We start from the raw sequence: 23687 nt of genomic DNA on the forward strand, positions 1-23687 counted from the left end.
GTTCTTTGAGACATACATAGAGGCAAGAAGTAGAGTATATGGATGAACCCCCAAATGGTTATGGAGATTCAACATAAGGCTTGTGTGTATGTGTGTGTGTGTCTGTGTGTAGCTCAAGAATGATTTTTGTCCACCCTCTTTGTACATGGGCTTTGCAATGACATAAGACAACTGTTAACAAAGAACAATGTGAATTCTTATTGAGAAAAAAGTGTTTGGCACAACTGAAACCGGTCCACATCGAAAATGCCTAATGGCATGACTAATAAGATATAACATACTGTCTTTGAGTTCTTCAAACTGGAACTCCCTAACAATCAGAACGCCAAATGATGGTATACAATCTGAAGCTAAAGGAACCCCAATTTCTTGGTGTGGCACTGAGTTGCTTACCCAAATGAGCCATGACATTTTAGGAAAAAGAGGAGCCACAACAGGTATGTGAGAGTGGGGAATTTCCCCTCTTGTGACAATAAAACCAGAAATATTATATAAAATTCTGCAGGCTAAGAAGGTTATCTTCACTAAGTAATTTTGGATATCGGTAACATGGTTACTTCAGCTATTTGCTGTTGCTATTTAGCAAAGAAATGCATTTGTACAAGAGAAAAATTGTTTGTTTGCTTTTATATTGTACCTTAAATATAAGCAATTCACTAATGCTATAGAAAACTATTTAATACAAGACAATGAAATGTACATGAATGTACATGAAAGTCCTCTATGATTATCATAATTTAAGCTAATTATTTTTAAAAAATTAAAGCCTGAAATGATGGTTCTGTAGGACTTGAATGATAGCCCTCCATTTCTGTAGTCTTAACAGAAAAACATGATTATGTATAAAACAGTACTCATGTAAATGATAGCCACATAGCCAATGGAATATGTGAACTTTAATATAGAGCATCTACATTCAAGAGGAATGATTTAATCAATTTTCTTTTTTAAGAAAACACATTCATCCTAATGAAAGTGTTCAAGTGTAAATAATTTGATTCCACCTCAGGTTGTTTACCCAGAGGAGCCATTATATTTGTCATCACAGCTCCAACAGCAAACAAGACACCTATGGATCCTTGAGTTTTCTCTAATAGAGGTGGACAGATACAATTTGAAGCTGGCAAGGTAAAAGATAAAATGAAGGAAATTATTTAGGTACTGATAAAAGGAGAGAGAAAAAATTTCCATAGCATTTTAATTATAAAAATAATTGAGTACAATTTGAGAAAATTAAAATTAGTGGGTCAATTTGGGCTCAATTTAGTATCCCCTATAATCAAAGTCAATTGAAGATGTCCATCTGTTAATGCTGATTTTTAATGAGATTTTTACTTATTTCATCTTTGAAGTCTCTTCACAAACAGATCAAGGTACTGCCCAAATACTGATGTCCACCAGAGCATATATTCACCACTTGTAAGGCATTTATAGGATTCCATTAGTCTTTCTTGGTCTTTGCCTTTTAGCACACAATTTCATTCCAGATTGTTCATTTCCAACAGATTAAGAGGAAGCTCTTCAATTGCAGTTAAGTGATTTTGAAATGTTTTCTTTGCATTGCCATCAAGATCCAAAAAACACTGAAAGAACTGCAAGAAGATATATCTGATGACAATTTAAGAAATGGAGACAACAAAAGTGATATTCAAAGCTAGTCAGTTCACAAAAAAATGCATGAAGTTCACTGCTGACACTACCAGTTCAATAACACCAATGTAAGAAAATGAATAGCTGTATGCTTTAAACACTCTCTATATTTTTTTTATCAACTTAATAAACTTGTCAACGAAACCATTTTCTGCTTGATGCATACCTTTCCCATTAGTTTTATCACATTCCATTTCAGGTGGTACTGACAGCAATTTCTCTACTTCCTTGAAAATATTCTCAACCCATAACTGTTCTAAACAGACTACCAATAGAAACCATTTCTTCAGACACTGAATTCAATACTGATTTCTCAAATATTTAAGACTGGACAATACTGGTAACTTCTGACTCATTAGGAGCCAAAGAAAAATGTTCAAAATCATTTGATGTTGCTTCCAACGTCCTCACTGTTCATGCAACTATTCTCATCAAAAGTAATAGTTTTACTTTTTCTGGACCTTTATTTGGGCTCCTACATTGAAACATGAAGTAATTCATCACCAGTTTTGCCTGGCTAACAAACTAGCCACTTAAAAAGATAACTGGTTGCAGCCTCATTTTCAATTTTCTTCAAGAATTATGCTGATTTTCCATTTAAAATTTTTAATTCTTCCCATGAGTTAGGAACATTGTGATGTTTACTCTGATAATGTCAAACATATTGTATTCTTTAAGCATACATTCTCATTGCATCATAAACAATGCATTTCCTGTAATTTGACAAAATAATCCGTACTCTAGTTTGCTTAAAAGCAAACATTTAAAGTATACTTTTTTTGTTTTAATGTTAAGAGTGTGTACTGTGAACAGAAAAAAATTAAAATGTTGGTGGCAGGATATACATGGTACAACAAATGCTGTTGAGTTATACCTGCATGACTGATTCTATAGCTTGCTAAGTAGCAATGTGAGACAATGACCACCCATAGGTAGTTTCTGTAGCAGCTACTCAAGTCTCACATTGTATGGGGGAAAGGAATCAGACAACATGCAAATTATTAATCTGACTACATTCTAATGAAATTTTATGAACACTGACATTTGATTTCATGTAATTTCTAGATGTCAGGAAATGTTACCCCACACAACAATTTAAAAGTGAGAACTATTTGTGGGTTACAAAAACATGCAGCAGCCTTATTGGGCCTTTAATTCAGCTTGTTGACCCTTGTTCTATATTTTTAAATGTTTTTTTTTAGTTGTCAATGGACCTTTATTTAATTTACTTATTTATATGTGGTGCTGAGAATTGAACCCAGTGCCTCACACATGCTAGGCAAGCATTCTACTGAGCCATGACCCAGCCCCTGCTCTATAAATTTAAGAGAGTCCATATTAATGATTCAGGAACACTAAAAACATTATAAGCCAAAATTCTTTGTATCCAAAACCTACATTAAGTAAAGGTCATAATGTTCCTCTACAGAAATTATAAATGTTACTACTTTTAGGAACAGAAATCAAAACTGATACAAGTTATGAAATTTTAGCAATGATGTGGCTACTAAAAAGGCAATCTAGAATTCCTGTTTTTTAAAGGGGTAGACAAAGTGAAAAACAAACTTGCTTCAGCACGGTGGCTTTAAGAAGCCACAGCAAGTTATACCAAATGTATTTACTTTAGTCTTTCAGAATAAATGTGTTTCTAGAAAGGAGAAACAGATCAGTTCTTAATTATCTAGTTAAGGTCCTCAAAAAGAGCAATAGGTGAAATGCAGAAGGCTCAGAATGATTTTTGAATTTAAAAAGTTATAACCACTTACCATTCGTGAAATAACTCAGTCCTGTTCAGTTGCCCAAATAAACAAGTAGGTATTTCACACACCCCCAATAAATATTTAAAAGCAAAATCACCAGTCATCTACATTTAGGAAAACATTTCTGAAGCCTTTATTTACAAAAGCTTTAAAAACAAATAATACCCTCTGTTTTGCAAATAATGTTTTGTTTAAAAAGGACCACCCAGTTACAGCATTGTAATATGAATAAAGAATGTACAAGGGAAACAAACTAATGTTTCTAACACTTGGAGATTTGCTAATATTACTGATTGAAGTGTAGGTAACACATAATAACTTGTAGTCCATCATTTTAGAGTAGAGTTAAAGATTACCAAAAAGTCTTCCTACACATGCTCTGGTCTGGTCACATATTCTGCATGGCTAAATATTTCACAGTCTCTTTTGTCAAATATATATAAAATAGATTGCAAAGATATACACAAAAAAATAAACAAGCATTACACTCCTCAGGTAATTTTATTAGCTATATATATGTGTTTGTGTGTGTATATATATTTTGTGTTTTGTTGTTTCGCACCAAATCTCTCCAGTATTTCTTTGTAGCAACTATGAAAGCACAATTTTTCTCTTTTAATTTGATACAAAATATACCTAAAGACTTGTTATCTTTGGACTTTAATGAAATTGATCTGTATAATCAACAAATCAAGAGCATCATAAGTATGGCTATAAAATAAAAAGGGTTAACAGTGATGGAATAAAAAGCAGATCAAGGGAAGTGTGCTATCATAAAATAAGTGTAGCCTCAATCTCTTGAATTCCAGTTTCCTGGCAGATACTAAATATCCAATCACAAGGTTTTTTGTTTTTGTTTTTTTTTCCTGAAGGGTGTAAAGCTGGTTTGAAAATTCTTCAGTCACAGAGCAGCCTACATATGCCAATGAGAAACTGACAGACACTAGATGTGCTTGGAAGATTAAACACTACATACAGAAACAGTAGTTATTAAGCTCCTCAGTAGTTCGTTGTTGTTAGTCTTGCTGAATCAACAATTTGCACAACACCTGTGCAATTATATTCTGTAGGTCAAAACAAAATACTGTAGAAAGTTGGCAGATGGTCATTTTTCTAGCTAAGAGCAAGAAAAACCACAATTTCTGATAAAACAGAGGATTGGAATCACTCTCTAAAGTGCACAATTGATGGTCCACAATCTCAAATAGCTAAAACTCCTGCAGAATGGAAGGGAGAGACATGAAACAGGGAAATAAATTACAGTCAGTGCTAGTTAATTTAGGAAAGGGCGGGGGGGGGGGAGGAGGGGACAAGCTCAAGTAGGTAAAGTTTATCAAATTATTCAATATGATGTAGCTTTCCCCACTCTGTCACACACGCTTGCTAACAAATATTTTAAATTAAGGCCAAATTTAACCTGAATATACTTGTATTTATTAAGATCTGAGATAGGAACGGTCATACTTAGTACTGAAAGGCAAAAAACAAATGGGCTACAAAAGGGGGGAAAAGGTATTGTCTATTGTTCAAAGGATTCAACCAGAGATAAAACCTATATACAAGCATGTGTGTAGGTCAAATAAAATAAAAAGGACTATTTATTTCATGTCATGACTGCTTGTTGGCTTCCTCTTCATATGCATTCCCTGTGCCATTCTGTACATAGGATGAACCAGAACCAAGGCCATACAAATGACCACAATATTTGGCATCATCAATATGATCTTCAAAGAACATCTAAAAAGGAATTTTGAAGAAAAAAAAAATTTAATTTTAACCAAAAAGTACCACTTGCAATTTATATTTCAGTAATGTAAGTACTGACTGTTCATTAACTATATAACAACAGCTCTTTTCTATGGTGTTCCTTTGAAGCCACACACTGATGTTTAATAAGACTGATGTCCCCAGGAAGTACAGTGTTCAAAAGGAAACCAAAAAAAGAGATTATACAAAAAAAGGTATAAATGCATGTCTTTCTCATTAACATTTAGATCTCTTTTATAAGAATTTTTGAGCATGGAAAAATGACATTTTTATTCCATTAATGTAATAATACTCAGCAGTTAAGTATGAATGAAAATAGCTAATGATGGTGGAGAAAAAAAAAATAAAGGTTGTGGTGGAGAAAAATAATGAAAATTTTTAAATGGCCTTGAATCTGAGATAACTAAAAATAAACCCTAAACAAGTTATGGAAAGTAAAATATGAACATTCACACTAGGTTACAGTGCTTGAAAAGCCAAGAAAAATAAAGATAACAAATTTGTGTCAGAAATCCACCATTAATTAAACTTCTAAGGTATTTTTAAAATGCAAATCTGGAAAATAGTTTTAATTCTATAATGAAGTACTGGAAAAAGTAAAAAAAACAAAATATTTACTTGTCCTGACAATTCAAATCACTTCTAAATTAATACTACTTAACAAAACAGATTTAATGCATTCTATTATTATTAATACATTTCTCAGTCTCAGTCAACTCCTTAATACCTAGGAGAATATACTTGAAAGAATTCCATAGCAAATATTTTGCAAAAAGCAAAACTGTTTTATAGGTAACAAATCCATCCCCCCTTTTTTTTGCACAACCCAATCATGTTTACCTACAACAAAGTATAACTGTGCCTATCAAATACATAACCTAAGAGTAGACTTGAGTTCATTAAATTTCATTCTTCTATATCTAATGATTTTATATTTAAGATTCTGATCACGTATGCAGAGTCTTCCCAATGTTTTCTGATTCGGCTACTACTTTCCTTTAGATTTACATAACCCCTTCAAAATCTAAAACTACTTTGTAAGATTCAATCCAGTAAAAAGCATGAGTCCTACTTTATAAAATCTTCAAAACAAGAATGGTACAAGCAAATGAAATTTTTACCATTAGATTCAGGTCTAAGAGAAGCTATACTAGGGGAATAAATTCCCTACCTTGTTTTAAGTAGCACTGATGAAGTCTAAGAAAGATCTGTGGAGTTCTTCTAGTAGTATGTTTGATCCTAGAGAAAAGTTACTAGCCTCTATTTTCTCACTTGAGAAATTATAAGTTGGATTTACATGATTTCTAAGGTAACTTATATTTTTAAGCTTTTATCCTAAAAAGAACTTATTCTTCCATTTCCTTCAGAACTATATTTCAAGCTGATTTATTTTTTAATACTTAATCACTTAAGTGTGGTGAATATTACTTATGTGGTACTTCTAACTACACTTAGTAGGCTTTTAGTGCCTAAAACTTTTGCCATCAAATCTTTAATGTTCTCAACCTAATAAGCAAGTGAGAAAAAGGCACTGATGTCTTCATACTTCTCTCATTTTGAAAAAGGCCATTCCTGTAAGCAATGAATCAGATCCTGCCTGATGTTGTGGTCCTATTCGTTCCAGCTCTAACTGTTCAGCAACTTCCTGTAATCCACCCTAGAAGAAATAAAAATTGCTTGTCATAGAGAGAAGCAGAAATACTTCTATGCCTGAATTCACAAGTCACAAACATGGACAAAGACCAAAATATGAATAAACTTTAAAATGTATATTTAAATCTTAAGAACACCGAGGGAGAAAGTCCCCAACAGAATATAATACCAATTTATTTGCTGAACTGGGAGAAGCTGATAAATCTGAAAATGGGACTCTAATTAGGAAATTTTCTAAAGATATGAGGAAGCAGATCACAGTAGGGTAATAGTTATACATTCTTATTTTACTAATCCATCAATCATCATAAAACTCAATAGTTAGTGTACCATCATAGGTGAATTTGTTCTCAAACCAAAGGAGCACCTTTCCTTAACAAATTCTTTTGAAATAATTAAATGTTCAAAGTAAAAAAATAAATAAATAAAAATAAAAATAAAGGGCTGAGGATACAACTCAGTTGGTAGAGTGCTTGCCTTGTCAAGGCCCTGGGTTCGATCCCCAGCACCAAAAAAACAAAACAAAAAAATAAAAATAAAAAATTACACAAACTAAGCAGTTGTCAGAATGCAAGCTATAATCAAGACAGCATCTACACATTTACAACAGCATTTACTCCTAGCAAAATTCATATAGTTTTAGCTATATAATTTAATTCTAGGAACATTACTCTTTGGCTTTAGCCAGGGAGGGGAACCCCACAAAACTCTAAATCAAGGTAAGCTGAGGGGAAAAACCATTTTTTTTTTAACCACACAGCTGAATCTTTCTGTCCATTGCTAGCCAACTCAAAATTTTATCTTGTAGTTTACAAGAGTGTTGGGAGCTAAAATTCACACTACTTCTGTGCATACGAAAACCCCACCAGTCTTCACATTTCTGTTTGATTTATGATTTTCAATCTGCAATCAATAACAAAACTCTCAACACTTAGCTTGACTATTGTGCCAAGATATACTGATGCTTAGAAAGGGGAGTGCCTATAAATTATTAATTATGCAAGAATCAAAAGACCAGATACTATATTTAACACAAACTTTAAATAACATGGATTAAAACATCACCCCAGCCTAGGATTTTATTTCAGTTACTTGATCTGAATAGTGTGCTGTTTTGCAGATAATGCTACCGGGCAATGGTAAAAGCCTTACTTTAAGATTTTTGCAGCTTTTCATGAGGTACTTCACATCATAAATGACAGGAAAAAACAATCGAAGGATCTCAAAGAAGTCAAGTTCCTCTTCGGGCAAATTAGAATTGGTCAGAATTTTGATTAAATAGCCAAAGTCATAACCACTACAAAAGGGTCAAAAGAATGAAGAACAGAGATGCATAAATACCACAAAGATGGAAAAAGATGTTTTATTGAATACAAAATTTAAACAAATTACACGATAGGCAAAAAAGCAATCAACTATTTAAAAAAAAACAGAAAAAATATACATTATTTACAAATGTAATGGGAAAACCCTGCCAACTTACAATCAGTGCTAAAAACTTGTCCTTTGATTTCTCAGAGCCCTTGAAATACAAACCAAGAGTACCAGTCCAAGTCAGCAGTCACTAATACTTCACTGATACTTAAAGAAAACTAAAGATGGGCTGGGAATGTGGCTCAAGTGGTAGCATGCTTGCTTGGCATGCGCAGGGCCCCGCTGGGTCCGATCCTCAGCACCACATAAAAATAAAATAAATATGTTGTGTCCACAGAAAACTAAAAAATAAATATTAAAAAAAATTCACTTTCTCTCTAAAAAAAATGAATACTAAAGATTATCAAACTGCTCATAAATGTCTCAAAAGAAAATTATCTCAAAGAATAACGAATAACGTTGTAAACAGGGAAACAAAGATGAATGGAAACTTGGTCCAAAATGTCAAAAACTACCAAGAATATTAAGAAGGCAAAAATAATAAAATCTTCCCAGTTTTTCATAATATGGTAGCATACTTCAAAAGTCCACAGTTAAGTTTCCAACAAAATATTTTCACTTCTCCTAAATGACTTCATTTGGAAGCATACTCTCTTCCCTCACAATTCTGGTCCTATCTCAATATATTTTTCTGAGAGAAACTAATGAAACGGCCGCATATGAAAGAAATAAACATAGTAGGTTGAGTAGTACTATCCTAAATAATAAAACAAAAATTCACACTCTTAGGATCTCTTATCCCTCTCATTTCCCTCTCTACAGTTTTCTATCTACCCTCTACTCCTACATCAATTACATACTCCTTTCCAATAAAAAGGTCGCTGAAAGCAAGCATTCCCTGAAGAGCCCAGTTCCCAGAAATTTCTTACAGAACATGTTTTCTTGTACTATGCTTTCAAATACATGAATCATTCTATCACATGTAAAAAATACTGTTTTCTCCTTGCACACAGTTGGAACTCAACAAATATTTGATGAAAGATGCAATTAATCTATCTTTTGGAAGGGAAACAAAACTTATATTTACCACTCAGAATTTTAATAATAATTTTAAAAGAGGGAGGGAAGTGTTACTGTTGAACACCATTAATGACTATCAAAGTATAAGCACGAGGAATTAGAAACTTAAAATTTATGATAGTTGGCAAGGAAGTAACCTTGCTGGCTATCTAAAAATGTAAGACAATATGGCTTTTGCTTACTACTAGTAAGACTGTATTAGAATTTATAAATTTCTTAAATTTGTCTTTACCAGAAATATATTTGAATATGAAGGAAATATTTAATATTAATGGAATAAAAATCTTATCATACCTTGGTAAATATTTAAATATACAATAATCTAATCTAGACTCTGAACTCCAAGAAGACATGAACCCTGTCTGGTCTTATATTTTCTGAATAAGAGTATATCACCTGTTGTAAAAAAAAAAAAACAAGGAAATATGCTTTCTACTTATTTTGTACTCTCATATAGGAACATACAAATAACTTAAAAAAGCCTTCTTACATTAACAGAGAATTAAGTCTTGTTTCCTTATGTACAAGTTCAAATGGAGGCAGAGAGAAAATTTGATAGGTGAGAATTAGTATGTTCAGTACCTCCAACTAAAAAATATCACATCGAAGCCTTAAGGAGGAAGTCTTTCATTACATAAGTCAGTGTGAAAATTCTATAGCATGCAGGAGTCATTCAAAATAGATGTGTGAGGAAAACAAGTATAAAAGCATAACAGCCATGTAATACAATGCTTTTTAAAAACATACCCAAAAGCCAAATAAAATAATTTCTAAGATTTTAGTCCCTGGACTGCCAATTCAGTTAAAAAACATTTTTTCATATCTTAAAGTCTATTTTCACAAAAATGGAACGAATTTCCTTTATAGAAATTCTTTTAAATCATCTAGTTTTATTTTATAATGAAGTAAAAAACAGCATTTACAGAGAATTTACTACGCAAAACATTTTACTAGATGCTTTAAATATGTTATTTGGGGCTGGGGCTGTAACTCAGTGGTAGAACGCTTGCCTAGCACATCTGAGACACGGGGTTCGATCCTCAGCACCACATAAAAAAATAAAATAAAGGTAATAAATAAACAAATGCTATTATTGGCCATTAAAACAGATCTGCAAGTATTTCTTCCCTATCGTCCTATTTTTTAAAAAGTAAAATTCACCCATAGCATTCTCTTTGCTGTTTTGTTTTATTTTTTTGATACATACACATACTTCAAAAAAAATTGTTATTAATGAATAGTTTCATTTCTATAAGCATAAAAAACTAAGGCTTAGGGTTTGGGTGTAGCTCAATGTTAGAGGGGGTGTAATTCAATGTCAGAGCACTTTCCTAGTATGTGGTCCTGGGTTTGATCCCCAGTTGAGCAAAATAAAAAAAATAATTAAAAAAAAAAAAAAAAAACCACTAAGGCTTACAAATGTTAAAAAACCCTTGTGACAATGATACTCAACAGCACTGCTAGATTCCAGTCAAAATCTATTTTTCTAGCTGTGCTCTTTTCACTTAAGCAATACTACCCCCTACAGGCTAAAATGGATCTCACTCATAATAATGTTAACTTTAAGGTACAGCAATATTAATTAGCCTCATAAGAGGTATGTAGGAGCCAGTTATATGGAAATCAATTCTTTCTAGAACTAAGCATGATAGTGTTTGTATAATGACCCAAGCAAGCACAAGGCAGGTATAAAGTGGAATCACAAATCCATTTTCAATGCAATCTTTTTACCTGTGAAATGATAACCATTTAACTCCTTCACAAAGGACTACTCCTGAAGTCATAAGAAGTTCTGCAAAGTACTGGGTCTCAATTCCTTCCTCCTCGTGTTTTTTAAACTGGATACCAGATGTTGTCAGTAGCTCTATAGAATCCTGGGCATACATGTCCTCCCTGGCAGAAGAAAGAGAAAGACAACATTCAAAATGCCATTACTTCAAACAGTTTATCTCCTGCTTCCATTTACAACTATAGTGCCAAAAACAAGACAGAGGACTAATTGTTTCAATGCTTTACATCAATGCAAGCAGTCTAAATATAAGGATCATTACTTCAGAAAAGTGTTCAAACGATAATCACAAAAGTCCAACGATGAGATTTTAACATTCACTATCAACTCAATTCCATTAGCCTTCTATATATTACATAAGTTTAATATGGTTAAAAATAATTTTCTACTCACAGAGGCTACCATTACAAAGTCCTAAACATGTTCTTTCCAGGACATGGTTACATCCATTTTAGTTTAACATCCATTTTAATGCTGCCAGAGAGTGCTGCAGCCACAGCTGTGACACTATGCCCCTCTCTCATGCTTGCAACAGAATCAGGAATGAAATATCAAGCAGGAGACACATCTCGTAGCTAAGTTAAACAAATCTTAAAAAGGAGATGCATCCTTTCACAAATGATGATAAGCCTTTTAAATGGTTCCAAAAAGTAGTGAACTATTTAAAATTAAGGAATGCTATAACAGCAATAATTTTCTTCTTCCAACAATCCTAATTCTGGAAGACTGCCTCCAAAATCAAGTCAGAAAATCTAAACTAGTCTTTCAAGATTTCACTTACGCTAGAGACAAAGCCATCTCTAAGTTTCCTAGTATAAATACATATAAGTATCCAAAATGTTAAAACCTTATTAAAATGCAGAGGTATATTTTTGAGAATAAGAAGCTATTTACTTTTTTAAATTTAAGAATACTAACAAAGAAACTTTCTATTAAAAACTTTAATGAAATTAATTAAACCAAAAGGCATATTTCACTTGGGCCACAAAGTATTTTCATGATTTATTCTCTGGAAATTTTTGCTTCTAAATGTCTAAAACTAACGAAACCCAAAACTAAAACATTTAAAAATAGAAAGGAACCACAATAATCATTTTAAGTTAAAATTTCCCTTATAAAAAATTTTTTTAAAGATTAAAAAGAGACATCTGAATAAATGCAGTACCACCTCTCCTGGGTTAAACAACAGATACTGGTTTTGCTATACTCAAAATATGTACTTTATATATTTTGATGAGAAGATCCCTCATTAGGTCCCACAGCTCACACTGAAATATGCTTTAGCAACTATAACCAAAGAAATAGATTCTTCTCCAGGCTCTCATTACTCTGGGTTATGAGCTCAATTCACTTTTAATTTTTTTTCTCTCTGTCCCAATCACAAGTTTCAAGAAGGGAATTTCTGGTTTCCAATATTATATCACCAGACTGGATAATACATGAAGTAGGACAGTGTATACTGCACTATTTAAACCAGTATTTCTCAAACTTGCCAAAGGACAACAATCATCCAGAGAACTTACCAAAACATGGATTTCCAGGTCTCACTGATGTCTCAGACCTAATGAATCACAATTCCCAGGTAAGAGACCTAGATGAGTACCTTGGGTACTTCATAATCAAATAAGTTTGGTAAACAAAGAATTGTGTATAATTATTTTTCTGCATAGTTCATACAGCTTAATTCAGATAAGTCCATGTAGTCTCATCTAAGTTTCATGGACTGAACATTTTATAATTTGGTACCAATTTCATGCTTTATAATACCCAACTCATGATAAAGAAAAAGTGGGAAACCCTAGGCAGATAAGTTAAATCTTGGGGCAGGATGAAGAAAATAGTTCTGAGTCAATTCTTCAAATCAGTAGGCTGTCACTTTCCAATGGCATCCAGTTCAAGTTTTTAAACCTTCCTATACTGTCTCTCCCACCTCAAAAATTCAAGCAATGGAGAGGAAAAAATGTTAATATACACTACCCTCAAAAAAGTAAAGTAGCATTTAGTCAAGATATGAGAACTGCTGCAGGTGCTGGTATTGGCTGACTATAAGGTCAATTTGTTTACAATAATTATAAAATACAACATGATCTCTCCTAACTAAAGATAAACTAACTACTGAAGTGTAAGATAGCAAAACATCTGTTACATTAACTGAACATGAATGATAACCACGTATAAGTCTGTTAAGAAGGGTTTCCCAAAAAGCAGAGATGCATGGTTATCTGCAGGTAATATCCTAAATACAGGAACTACTTCAAATAATTAAACTAAAGTCAGTAAATTTCTTGAAATTATCACTTTCTACAAATAAAAATGGCCTACTCCAAAATTTCATATTTTTAAATACATGGGCACCCTCCAACTTCAAACCACTCGTGATTCAACAGGCACCAAAGGGTTTACAAAGTACTTTTCAAAAAGTTACTCTCACATACTTTCCAACTAAAATTAGTTTTTAAAAGTATAAACTCCAATGTACTTAAATTTCTGCTAAAAAATCATGAAGTTAAAAACACAAACTGGAATACAGATAGTCACAAATACAAAGGTGGTTAATAATAATATTTCATAAACTCAAACTGATATCACAAAGATGCCAAAAAATCTTCAAAGGCTATGGAACATTAGAAAACAAATGACTTGTAAGTTACCAAAAACAAACAAACAAACAAATAAATAACACTGGTTATCAGAACCAAATGAAATTTATAAGTCAAAATATGCTAATATTGCTATCTGAATGGGTGAGACAGGACAGAATTTTCTATCTTTGGATATAGATATCTATTCCAAATAAAATAACCAAAATGGTGGACAAAGATGTACGGATGCTCCTTGATTATTTTGGGTTATATCCCAATAAAATCATTGTACACTGAAAATATGATAAGCTGAAAATCTACCTAAAACAACTAACTTACTGAACATCACAATTAGTAGCACAATATACTATAGAATATTGATTGTTTACACTTGTTATCATGTTAACTGACTGGGAGCTGCCTCTTGCTGTTGCTACCCAGCATTGCCAGAAGGTTTTGCACTGCATATTGCTAGCCAGGAAAAAAGATCAAAAATTCAAAACTCAAAGTCTGGTGTCTACTGAATGTATACTGCTTTTGCACCAACGTAAAATTAAAAAGTTGTAAGCTGAAAGACTTTAAAGCAGAGGCCATCTGTATATTGAGAGGCCCAAGAGCAAAGCAACAATAAAAATTTCAACATACAACCTAAATGTCCAACCATAGCAAATGGTTAGTTATATTATGGTATAACCATAAAGAGGTCAATGTAAATGATTACAAAAAGTTGTTAGTAACTTATTCATAATAATATATAAATGATAAATTCTTAATGTAAAAAATGGTATCTTAATCACAGAATGACTAAAGAGGAAATGCTAGAAAACTGTGATAGTAGTCATTTCTAACTTTTCTGTATTTTCTACCAGAAGCATGCTATTTTTTAAATAGAAAAAACAAGGCAAATATTGTCAGTAAATATGTATTGTATGTTAAAAATTCAGGTTTTATTTCCTTTGTTTCATGTCCAAAATCCATAGACTTTGATGTTAATTTCAGTCTGTGAGGATGTTGATGAATCCAAACTCGTCAACTGAACATTGTTTAACTGCACAATAATCCTTAATACCCAAATTGATAAGAGGTAAAAGCAGAATACTAGGATAATATTAACATCTTTTAGCTTATGTAGCACACAGGTGACCATAACCTCAGTTTACTTCAGAACACTGAATCCAACTCTAATTTAGAATATAGCACTTAATTTGCTCTTCAAACATGTATGTCCTATTTATTATTATTAAATCAACAAGCACCCTGGAAAGAAACCAAACTTTTCCTGGCTTTAAAAAATATATAAAATTGTTTGCTTCTGAGCCCACAATAAGTACTGTAGTTATCATGATATAATTATCAAGAAAAGTGAAAAAAGAAAGTTAATTCTATTTACAAAACTCATATGCTCATAAATCTGTTTCATTTTACCAGGGTGCTTTAACCAGGATGCTATGATTTAAACATCATAAATCACACCTTCAAGATTCAGAAAATATTAAATGTCACATATAACTAAGACTAGAAATTAATGTCACTTAGACCTCAGATCTTTTAGTTGCATGCTTTTTTTAAATAACTATTCACAGCCTAATGAAACACCATTATAACTATACATAGCTTTCCATGTCTCACAAGTCTTTATATCTACAGTAGATAAGTATTGATCTGCAGTTGTTTTCTTGATGTTCAAGGTAAAATTTGGAAAAATTTGGTATAATTTTTTTTTATGTTGGTATTGGGGATTTAACACAGGGGCACTTTACCATTGAGCCACATCCCCAGTCCTTTTTATGTTTTATTAGGAGACAGGGTTTTGCTAAGTTGCTGAGGCTGGCTTTGAACTCTTGATTCTCCTGAACTTTTGAGTTGCTGGGATTACAGGAATGCACTATCATACCTGGCAACACTGGCACTATTTAAATACTGAATTCTTAGGGGCAATTGACTTGGAAATTCTATGTTCATAAAAATAGAAGAGCAATAGAAAACACTAAGTTATAATTACCATGACCAATTTTCTTCAATACTATACCCCTAGAGACTAGCACTGTAGTTGACACATTCATTATAGACACTTGATTTAAAAAGTCCATTTTCATCTTGTTAAACATGTCCAAGATGCTGTTCACAGTGCTCTCTTCACATATTACACAGTACTGGCTTTATCATTCAAATGACCTTTTCTACTTGAATGTTTTTCACTATATCCTGCTCCTTAACTGTGTCTTAGGACACTAACATTTCTGTAATTGGTAGCAAAATTTGGTGTTAAAACTACAGTGTCAGGGAAACAAAAAAAAAGTTGCACAGAGACTGTATTAAGAAAGCCATTGTTACTAAAGCAAAGATGTTTCTAGAAGAGGAAACAATTTTACCAAAACTGAGACACTAAGGGGTCACTCTTTTACTCATGAACTCAAATCATAACAGTACCTTATTTAAAATGTTCTTGTGACAATGCTCTAATGATCATTTGGGGGAAAAAAGTAACACAGAACGATTAAAATGATAAGGGACTAATTAAACTTGATTATCTTTTAAGAAAAGGATAGAAGGCAATTTTCACTGTGTGTGATCTGTAGTATTTATAAAAGGTTATCAGTTATAGAAAGGTTGAATACTTTTTAACCTTTAAAAGGTTCTAGAGAGTATATTGTAATTATACTATATAATATTTATAATAATACTAGTACTTATAAAGTAAAATGAAGAGTCACAATAAACACAATGCACTGAGAAGCCACACTATTATACTACTGTCACTACTACCCTCTAAAATCATTAGCCTGCTTTTCATTAGCTTATGTTAAACAAAACATTACGCAATCAAGAACAGGAATAATTTTTATTTTGCACTCCCATTAACTACCCAGTAACTTGTTTTTTCCAATCAGATGTTAGATCATATCATATAAATACAGGTTATTAAACAAAAGGACACTGTAATACTATAATACATTTAGAATGCATTAATACATTTTATTTCCTCAACAGTTTATAAACAACCTGTCATTGCCCCCAAAACATTATAAACTTCTCTCAGCTATCAAGACTACTTATATCAATAATATAGAAATATTATAACTACAGAAACTGAGTGTAGACCCAGGGATTGAGTTAGAATTTAGATTCTGATATACTAGCATCACCAAGTTTAAGGATACTGCTCTACTTTACGAAAATTAAGAGATTCTATGAGATGACAAGGGAAAATAATCATTCCATAACACTGATTTGAAAAGAAAATGCACCCAACTTTCCAAGAAATATCTTACTGCATGTGACATGTCTACTTACAAACTAGAGTACTATGACTGCAATAAAAATCTCTTCACAAGAATGTATATTATAGAAATCTATATTTCACATGGCACACAAAAAGTTTGAAAGTACAATCAATGTCCTAAGATTATTTTTTCTATCAAAAAGTATCTTCAATACCCAATGATTTGGAGCTGAGAAAATAGCTAGATCACTTGTTAGCATGCACGAGACCCTGAGCCTGAAATTAACAACCACCGCAGCAACAACAAAAAACCCAGTTTCCCAGATTTAAAAAAAAAAAAAAAAAAACCTAGTAGTCATATTTTTTAAATATATCTTTAAAATTGAAATATCTGAATTTTAACATCTTTAATATCTGATTTTTTTTGGTCTCATATTAAGAACAAAACCTACATTTTTGAAATGCAATGTATTTCCAGGATAACTGTACCAAAATTCACTCAGAACTTTACTAAATCTGAGGAAATCAATTTCTAAAATTAAACAAAAAAGGCTTGAGTTATATATGTAGTTCCCACTTACGTCAAATTAAATTTAAAATTAAACTGCCAAGTTGAAGTTCCTGGAGGGTATTCTCCTTGTTCATTCATAAATGTCAGTCCTAGCTGAATTATCTTTAACAAGTCTACATTACATCGCAATAGCTGGTACTGATAGTCAGCATTACTCCTGAATTCTCCAATGGGTCTCGCAACCACACCTGGAAACTCGGTGTCCTGTAAAACAGTTTTAGGGTTCATTATTTACTAAATGTTAACAACCAAAATCCATAAATTCCTAGAATAATTTTTGATGCAAGTCAAAGAATCCTATTACTGATGATACTCTACATGTTTATATTAAATACTTTTAACTAGGAAGAACACTAATTTTTAGAACCATGAAATGAAACTATACATTTATCGATTTTTTTTACTTAAAATATGATACTTACTACTCTATGCCAAAGAGAAGAAAAAACATTAATTCATGTTTCCTAAAGAGTATATTAAGCTATGCTCACAGTATTTCAATATTAAAAGCAAGTTGCATGAAGAATTGGTTAAGGAGTAGAAAATTCACCATTTTCCAATTGTTTCTATGAGACAAGGTTTATGTCAACACCAAAATCACTAGAAGCACCATTAGCCTCCTAATTTCTTTGGCTAAACGAACATTCTATCAATCACAGAAAGCATCTGTCAAGAACTGTATGCCACCCACTCCTTTTTGTAGAATATTACATTTATTTATTTATTTGACTACCAGGATTGAACCTGAGGTGCCTTAACCACTAAACCACATCCTCATCCCTTTTTATTTTTAATTTTGAGACAAGGTCTTGCTAAGTTGCTTATTGCTTCACTAAGTTACTAAGGCTGGCTTTGAACCTGATTCTTCTGCTTCCCAAGCCCCTGTGATTATAGGTGTGTGCCAACACACCTGGTGGATGTCATTATTTCTGTAATGTTGTTACCCCTTATCATTTAAAAAATCACTATGAATTTCCACTGGATAAGAAATATCCCCCCAACAAAAGAAAAATAATTTCAACTCTAATTATGGGCAAATAAACCTTTATTAAATAGAATGTTGCCTATGTACACATATTTGTATTTTCACCAATCATCTTGTCCGTACCCAAACAAGATGATTTATTTTTGTTTATATTTAAAATACTGAGAAAATAACATATCCATTAGTATCCAAATTCAAACTAAGACTAACAAACAACAAAAACTAAATACCAACCCAACATGAAAAAATAAATTAAAACTTCTTTAAATTCAGTTCAATTCAACAACCAATTATTGGATACTATGCTAGGTGTTGAAAGCATAAGGAAGACACTACTCCCTTGCTTTATGGAACTAATAATCTAGGGGGTCTAGAAAACAGTAGCTACAATAGATACACAAAAATACAATAGCAAAGCAGAAAACAATTAACTATATAAACAATCTAGGCAGACTGAATAGCATATGTGAGAGCAGAGCTGCTTAATAATATAGTGTGTTCATGGAGTTCCAGTGATTATAATTTAAAAATTGCAGACAAACAATGTTTCATTCAATGGGAGACTCCATTTGTTTGAAAGAAATATCCTGGAACCCCCTGGCTTCCAAGAGTTCATCTGGTACTATAAGTTAGGCCTTATCATGATTGTTCCTCCTCTGCAGCTTTACCTTTATTTTAGTCTTCCCTCATTCTGGTCAGACTTATGACAATACCCAAATAGGGAAATAATGCATCTTCTCGACAGCAACCAATCCAGAAAAAAGCCCTACTTCCTTACACCTTAACTAAATATCCCTGACACAAGACCAAATTTAATAGCGACCTTCTAACATTCGTACTCAAATACCCAATGATTCCCAATGTGTTTCCCTTACTGCAACAAGTAATAAACCCAACTTGTCAAATTACAGTTATGCTTCTGATGGTTTTGTGATGGAGAGGGCACCAGTAATTTCTTTTTTTTCATGGTTAATCTTTAAAAATCAACCAAAAGGGTTGAATTCAAACTTAAAATCCCTCCTATCCCTTTATCACAATCATTTTAAAGATCTGTTCAAGGGCATACCATAGCAACATAATTATATTTTCGGATAACTTGACGAATTTTCTTCATTTCTTCATCCAGGTTACAAGCCCAAACTTCACAAATTCTTTGGCTATGATCTACAGTTGCTGCTGGCATAGTGAGGGCAGAAGGGAGTCTAGATGCCAAGCATCAAAATGTTATATTTGATTGAAGATCTGTTTCATAAAATACTTTGTCCTTTATTTATGTACCTGTCAAAATAAAAAAAAAAAAACAAAATAAAAACTAGCTATATCATAAATCTGAATTCCAGATGTATCATAAATCTAAATCATAGAATTGAGCTGGTAGAAACCTAAGTAGTTATTTACCCAGGGTCCTTAAATTATACACATAAATTATATTTTTAAACTTTCTGTTAAAAAGAGAGTTCAATTCATCCTCTGCATAAAACTTCATGAAGCCATCCATTTCCAAATAAAAATGAGATCAGATGCTACCATGATAAAGGTACCATTTACTTTTGTTTGTCATTAATTAACAAAACATTTTAAATCTTAATTACAAAATCTGCTTCATTGGCATTTATTCAATCCAGATTGAAGGGGACAAAACTAATTTTTAAAAAATACGTTGTGAGAAAAAAAGTAACAGCCACAGAAATCATTTGAATGTCTGAAACTGTAGGAAGGTGAAAAAAAGGGCAACAGAACGTCTGCATTTTAAATTTACTTCTAATTTCGTAAAATTCCAAGCACTTTCCGTTGCTAAAGATAGCTCTCATGTTGCTGGTTTCTGATATACAATGGTAATTTGGACCAACATATTCTTACAGAAATCCCAAATGCTCCTTCATTTTTCACAGAAATTCGGGGGGAAAAAAAACTGAGGTCAAAGAGGGGAATCTTGTGTCGTCCTACTCCGAAATAATAAATGTAACGTCTGCTCTAAGAACAGAAATCACAAATGATCCAAGACAGCCCTTCTTTAAAACTCCCATCCTGATACACAAACACTTTGGTATGATACTGTAGTTAAACACTGCTCTCTTCCACTTCTCTCTCTATGCTGCTCCAAATGCCAGGAAGAGTCACCAAAGGCCTTCTCACTACTGTAGGTACCATCTCCACAGGCTTCCAGAGAAACAGGACAGCACAGAGGCATTCATGTCACAGATAACTCTTTTCCCTGGCACAGAGCCAACGCGAAGATTCTGATATTTACTGGAGCCAGATTGACTCCCAAGTAATGCTGCGTGAAGAAACACCAGGAGCTGGGGATCTAGGCCACCGCCCTCAACTCTAAATTTCCGTCCCCCATCGAAGCCCCAGGTACAAAGCCGTTACGTCATCACTCCGCGCCACCCTCTAGAAAATACCCCCAGCCCCAGTTACCCTCCCCCATCACCCGCCACCAAGCTCTTTCCTCCACCGGCCGACTCCAGCAGGCGCCACCGCGCACCCTCTCAGGTTCATGGTTCCCGCCCCCTTTCTACTTCCCCAGCCCGCCCTTCCCCCCGCAGGTCTGCAGCAGTCGCTAAATCTACTTGTGTCTCTGAGCTGGCGCTCCTCCTCCTCCTCCTCGCCATAGAGGCAGCACCCGGCGGCGGCGGCGGTGGCGGTATCGGCGGCGGCGGCGGCGGCGGCGGGTGCCCCATAGACACCTCTCGCCCAGCAACTGGGAAAGGGGAGCCGGAGCTGCGCCGCACCGTGCTGCGCCGTAGCTTCTCTCACGTCCTGGCGGGGGCGCTGGATGATGACGCGACACGCAGAGGGGGCGCGGCACACGGGCGGAGGCGGGGCACGCAGGTGACGAAGGCTAGGGTGGTGGAGTGCTGGGCGGTCAGCCTCCCTGACTGGCTGGTTTGGGCGTCTGGGCGGCGAAGGTAGGACTGCCTAACCCGGGCGGCACGTTGCCCCTCTCCAGCTAACTGCATTATAGCATGTCCCCCAGAACCTGGAGACCGCGAGCCGGGCTTGCTTAGTGAAGATGCAGCCCCCCAGCGTTTAGGCCACTCGCGTCTCAGCCCGCTTCTCTGTCGCTGGAGAACGCCCGGGTTGAGCAGCTGGGAGAAGCAGGCCAGAGCCTTCTAGGGCCTTGGGCCCGGGGACCCAAGGAGGATGAGCTGGCTCTTTCCCCTAACCAAGAGCGCCTCCTCCTCCGCGGCTGGTTCTCCCGGTGGCCTCACCAGCCTCCAACAGCAGAAGCAGCGCTTGATCGAGTCCCTCCGGAACTCACACTCCAGGTGACTGGTCGCTGCTTCTTCGACAGGAGGGAAAAGTAGGGCGGGAGGGCGGGCTGGTCCCAATCACTCTCAGGGCTCCACAGGCCGACTGCCCGCCAGCTGCCTCCTTTTGATAGACTTCCTTTCATAGTGGGTCACACATGTGATCTTCCATTCCTACCTCATGTTTACTATTATCCTCCGGAACCCCCCTGCCTCCTGCCCCACCACTGCTCAGCTCTTCTACTTCTGGCTTGCTCATCCGTTTTGACACATCGCTGCTGACAGTAATCTCTTTCATATTCTATATCCGATACCCTTTAGTATTCCTGGTTTCCCCCCTAATCTTTCCCTATACCCACCTGATAACAGCTTTGGCAGAAGTGTTAAAGCACTGTAATTGGCTAAGGGGAATTGTGAAGAGGAATCTCCAAGTTTCACAAAGAGGAAAATTGTTGCAATATCAAAGGAAAGGAAGCCGTAGTTTTTTCATCAGTGAATTCTTTGAGCGATAGTCTTCTTGAGTCTCTAATTAAGAATTTACCCTGTTCCAATAATCTCTCCCCATCTTGCAACTGCTAGTGTCTGTACATTTTCACTTCCTTAATATTCTTGGCTCTACACTCAAAGATTGCCATGCATTCATCTCTGTTGTTTTGTTGTCTTCTTAAAGAGTTTTCATTTTATCATGGCCAGATTAGAAATATTTTGCAATTCAAATTATTTCAACTGTTTTTATTTACTGTAGTCTGGTTTGCTATAGCCTTTTATACTGCAAATACCTGCGCCTCTAATGATTTTCAAAAATTAGAGCTGCCTGTTTTATGTCATGAGTTATACAATTATATTTTCCTAACAGTTTTACAGCATGTGTTTTATGTAAAGATGTCAACATGGTTAAATTCTAGTCTTTTTAAGATCTTTTCATACATTTGAAAAACATAATGAGATAATAAAATTGAGTAATTCCTATTGAACAATTGGATTCCTATTGAATTGCCATTTTATCTGTTACACATCAATATTTTTTCCAAGCAAGTAAATTATAACCTAGAATAGTAATAAATGTATTGTCAAAAGAAAAATTTACTGCAAAATTAGGTGGCATTCATTTTGGAAAATTAAACTCAAAGTTTTTACAAGTGTCACCCATTATAAGGGTAATGGCTAATGCTTTCATAAGGAAAGGCATGCTACACGGGAAAAACATAACAGATTCATTTAACCAAAAATTTATGTTACATGGGAGCCTTAAGAAATGAATACCCAAAGACCCAGGGAAAACTGTCTATTTTTATATTTAGGTTTGGTAAGGAATGGACAACCATGTAGAATTGTGTTTTGACAGAAGTTTATGGCTTAATGGTAATAAATGAGGTGAAGAAACCTAGCAAGGCCTGTCCAGATTCTTCTTGGCACTCTGTGTAGCTTTCCTTCTTCTCAATATGAGTATAAGGAAGGGCCCCTCTGGAATGAGGGTTTTCTGGGGAGAGGGTGGAGAAAGTGACCTTTGTAGGTTTTATCACTTGCTTTGGGGGATGGGAGATCTAATTTCTTTGACCAGATTTGCAGAAGAGGAGTTCCGATTTTTATGAATGCTCTGGGGGAGAAAGAAATAAGAACCTAGAGGTAGAAAAAAGTCAGGGAAACTTTGCTGCTGAGGCCTTCTAATTTCCTTTAGCTCAGTGTGATTACCTTGCCAAAGTGCCATACTTTGGAGTATCATTTTCTGAGCCACAAGACAAGTAAATCTTATTCTAAATTTTTTTAACACACAGTATCTTTATTTTATTTTTATGTGGTGCTGAGGATCGAACCCAGTGCCTCACACATGCGAGGCAAGCACTTACAGCCCTAGCCCGGAGACTCATTTTTAACAAGCATAACAAATTTGTCCCCTTAGAAGTTGTCACCTTGGAAGACTGAGTACTATACTAATCATACCACTGTAGAAATACTTTTTAGAACCATATCCTTGGAATTAATTGCAGTTAAGCCTTTA

At 34.4% G+C, this 23687-nt stretch overlaps 2 protein-coding genes across 8 annotated transcripts in view; one reads left to right on the forward strand and one right to left on the reverse strand.

Annotated features, from left to right (window-relative positions):
* Positions 1–1180: 1180 nt before the first annotated feature.
* CNOT7 (CCR4-NOT transcription complex subunit 7) lies at positions 1181–21152 on the reverse strand. Of its 2 annotated transcripts, none has more exons than XM_081269203.1 (7): positions 21008–21152; positions 19501–19712; positions 17460–17653; positions 11016–11177; positions 7983–8127; positions 6724–6834; positions 1181–1592 (listed from the first exon to the last, which is right to left on the reverse strand). In XM_081269203.1, the coding sequence occupies exons 2-7, from the start codon at positions 19615–19617 to the stop codon at positions 1479–1481; spliced, it is 843 nt and encodes a 280-aa protein (XP_081125329.1). In that variant the 5' UTR covers positions 19618–19712; positions 21008–21152; the 3' UTR covers positions 1181–1478. The 2 variants fall into 2 exon arrangements, with proteins under 2 accessions (XP_081125329.1, XP_081125328.1); XM_081269202.1 differs by lacking the exon at positions 1181–1592 and adding an exon at positions 3528–5147.
* Positions 21153–21230: 78 nt separating this feature from the next.
* Positions 21231–23687, forward strand: part of VPS37A (VPS37A subunit of ESCRT-I) — a 74104-nt gene continuing 71647 nt past the window's right edge. For 4 of the 6 annotated variants that reach the window (XR_014019127.1, XR_014019128.1, XM_081269198.1 and 1 more), the window contains exon 1: positions 21259–21706. Coding sequence is in view for 2 of the 6 variants with exons in the window: in XM_081269198.1 (XP_081125324.1) it covers positions 21582–21706 (125 nt within the window). In the remaining 4 variants the exon portion in view is untranslated. Of the gene's footprint in view, positions 21707–23687 lie in introns of all 6 variants that reach the window. The other 2 variants (XM_081269200.1, XM_081269201.1) reach the window with 2 other exon arrangements.

The sequence above is a fragment of the Spermophilus citellus genome (assembly GCF_964194105.1).
Source record: "Spermophilus citellus genome assembly, chromosome: 16".
Taxonomy (NCBI): domain Eukaryota; kingdom Metazoa; phylum Chordata; class Mammalia; order Rodentia; family Sciuridae; genus Spermophilus; species Spermophilus citellus.

Bases quoted from the DNA above. Each gene is read 5' to 3' on its own strand.
- CNOT7 (XM_081269202.1), bottom strand. From the start codon at position 19,617: ATGCCAGCAGCAACTGTAGATCATAGCCAAAGAATTTGTGAAGTTTGG. The intron at 8,128-11,015 runs GTAAAAAGATTG...ACCCTTTTGTAG, and splicing joins AAATGGTTATCATTTCACAG to TGGTTATGACTTTGGCTATT. The intron at 6,835-7,982 runs GTAAGGCTTTTA...TATTTCTTCTAG, and splicing joins AAAGCTGCAAAAATCTTAAA to GGTGGATTACAGGAAGTTGC.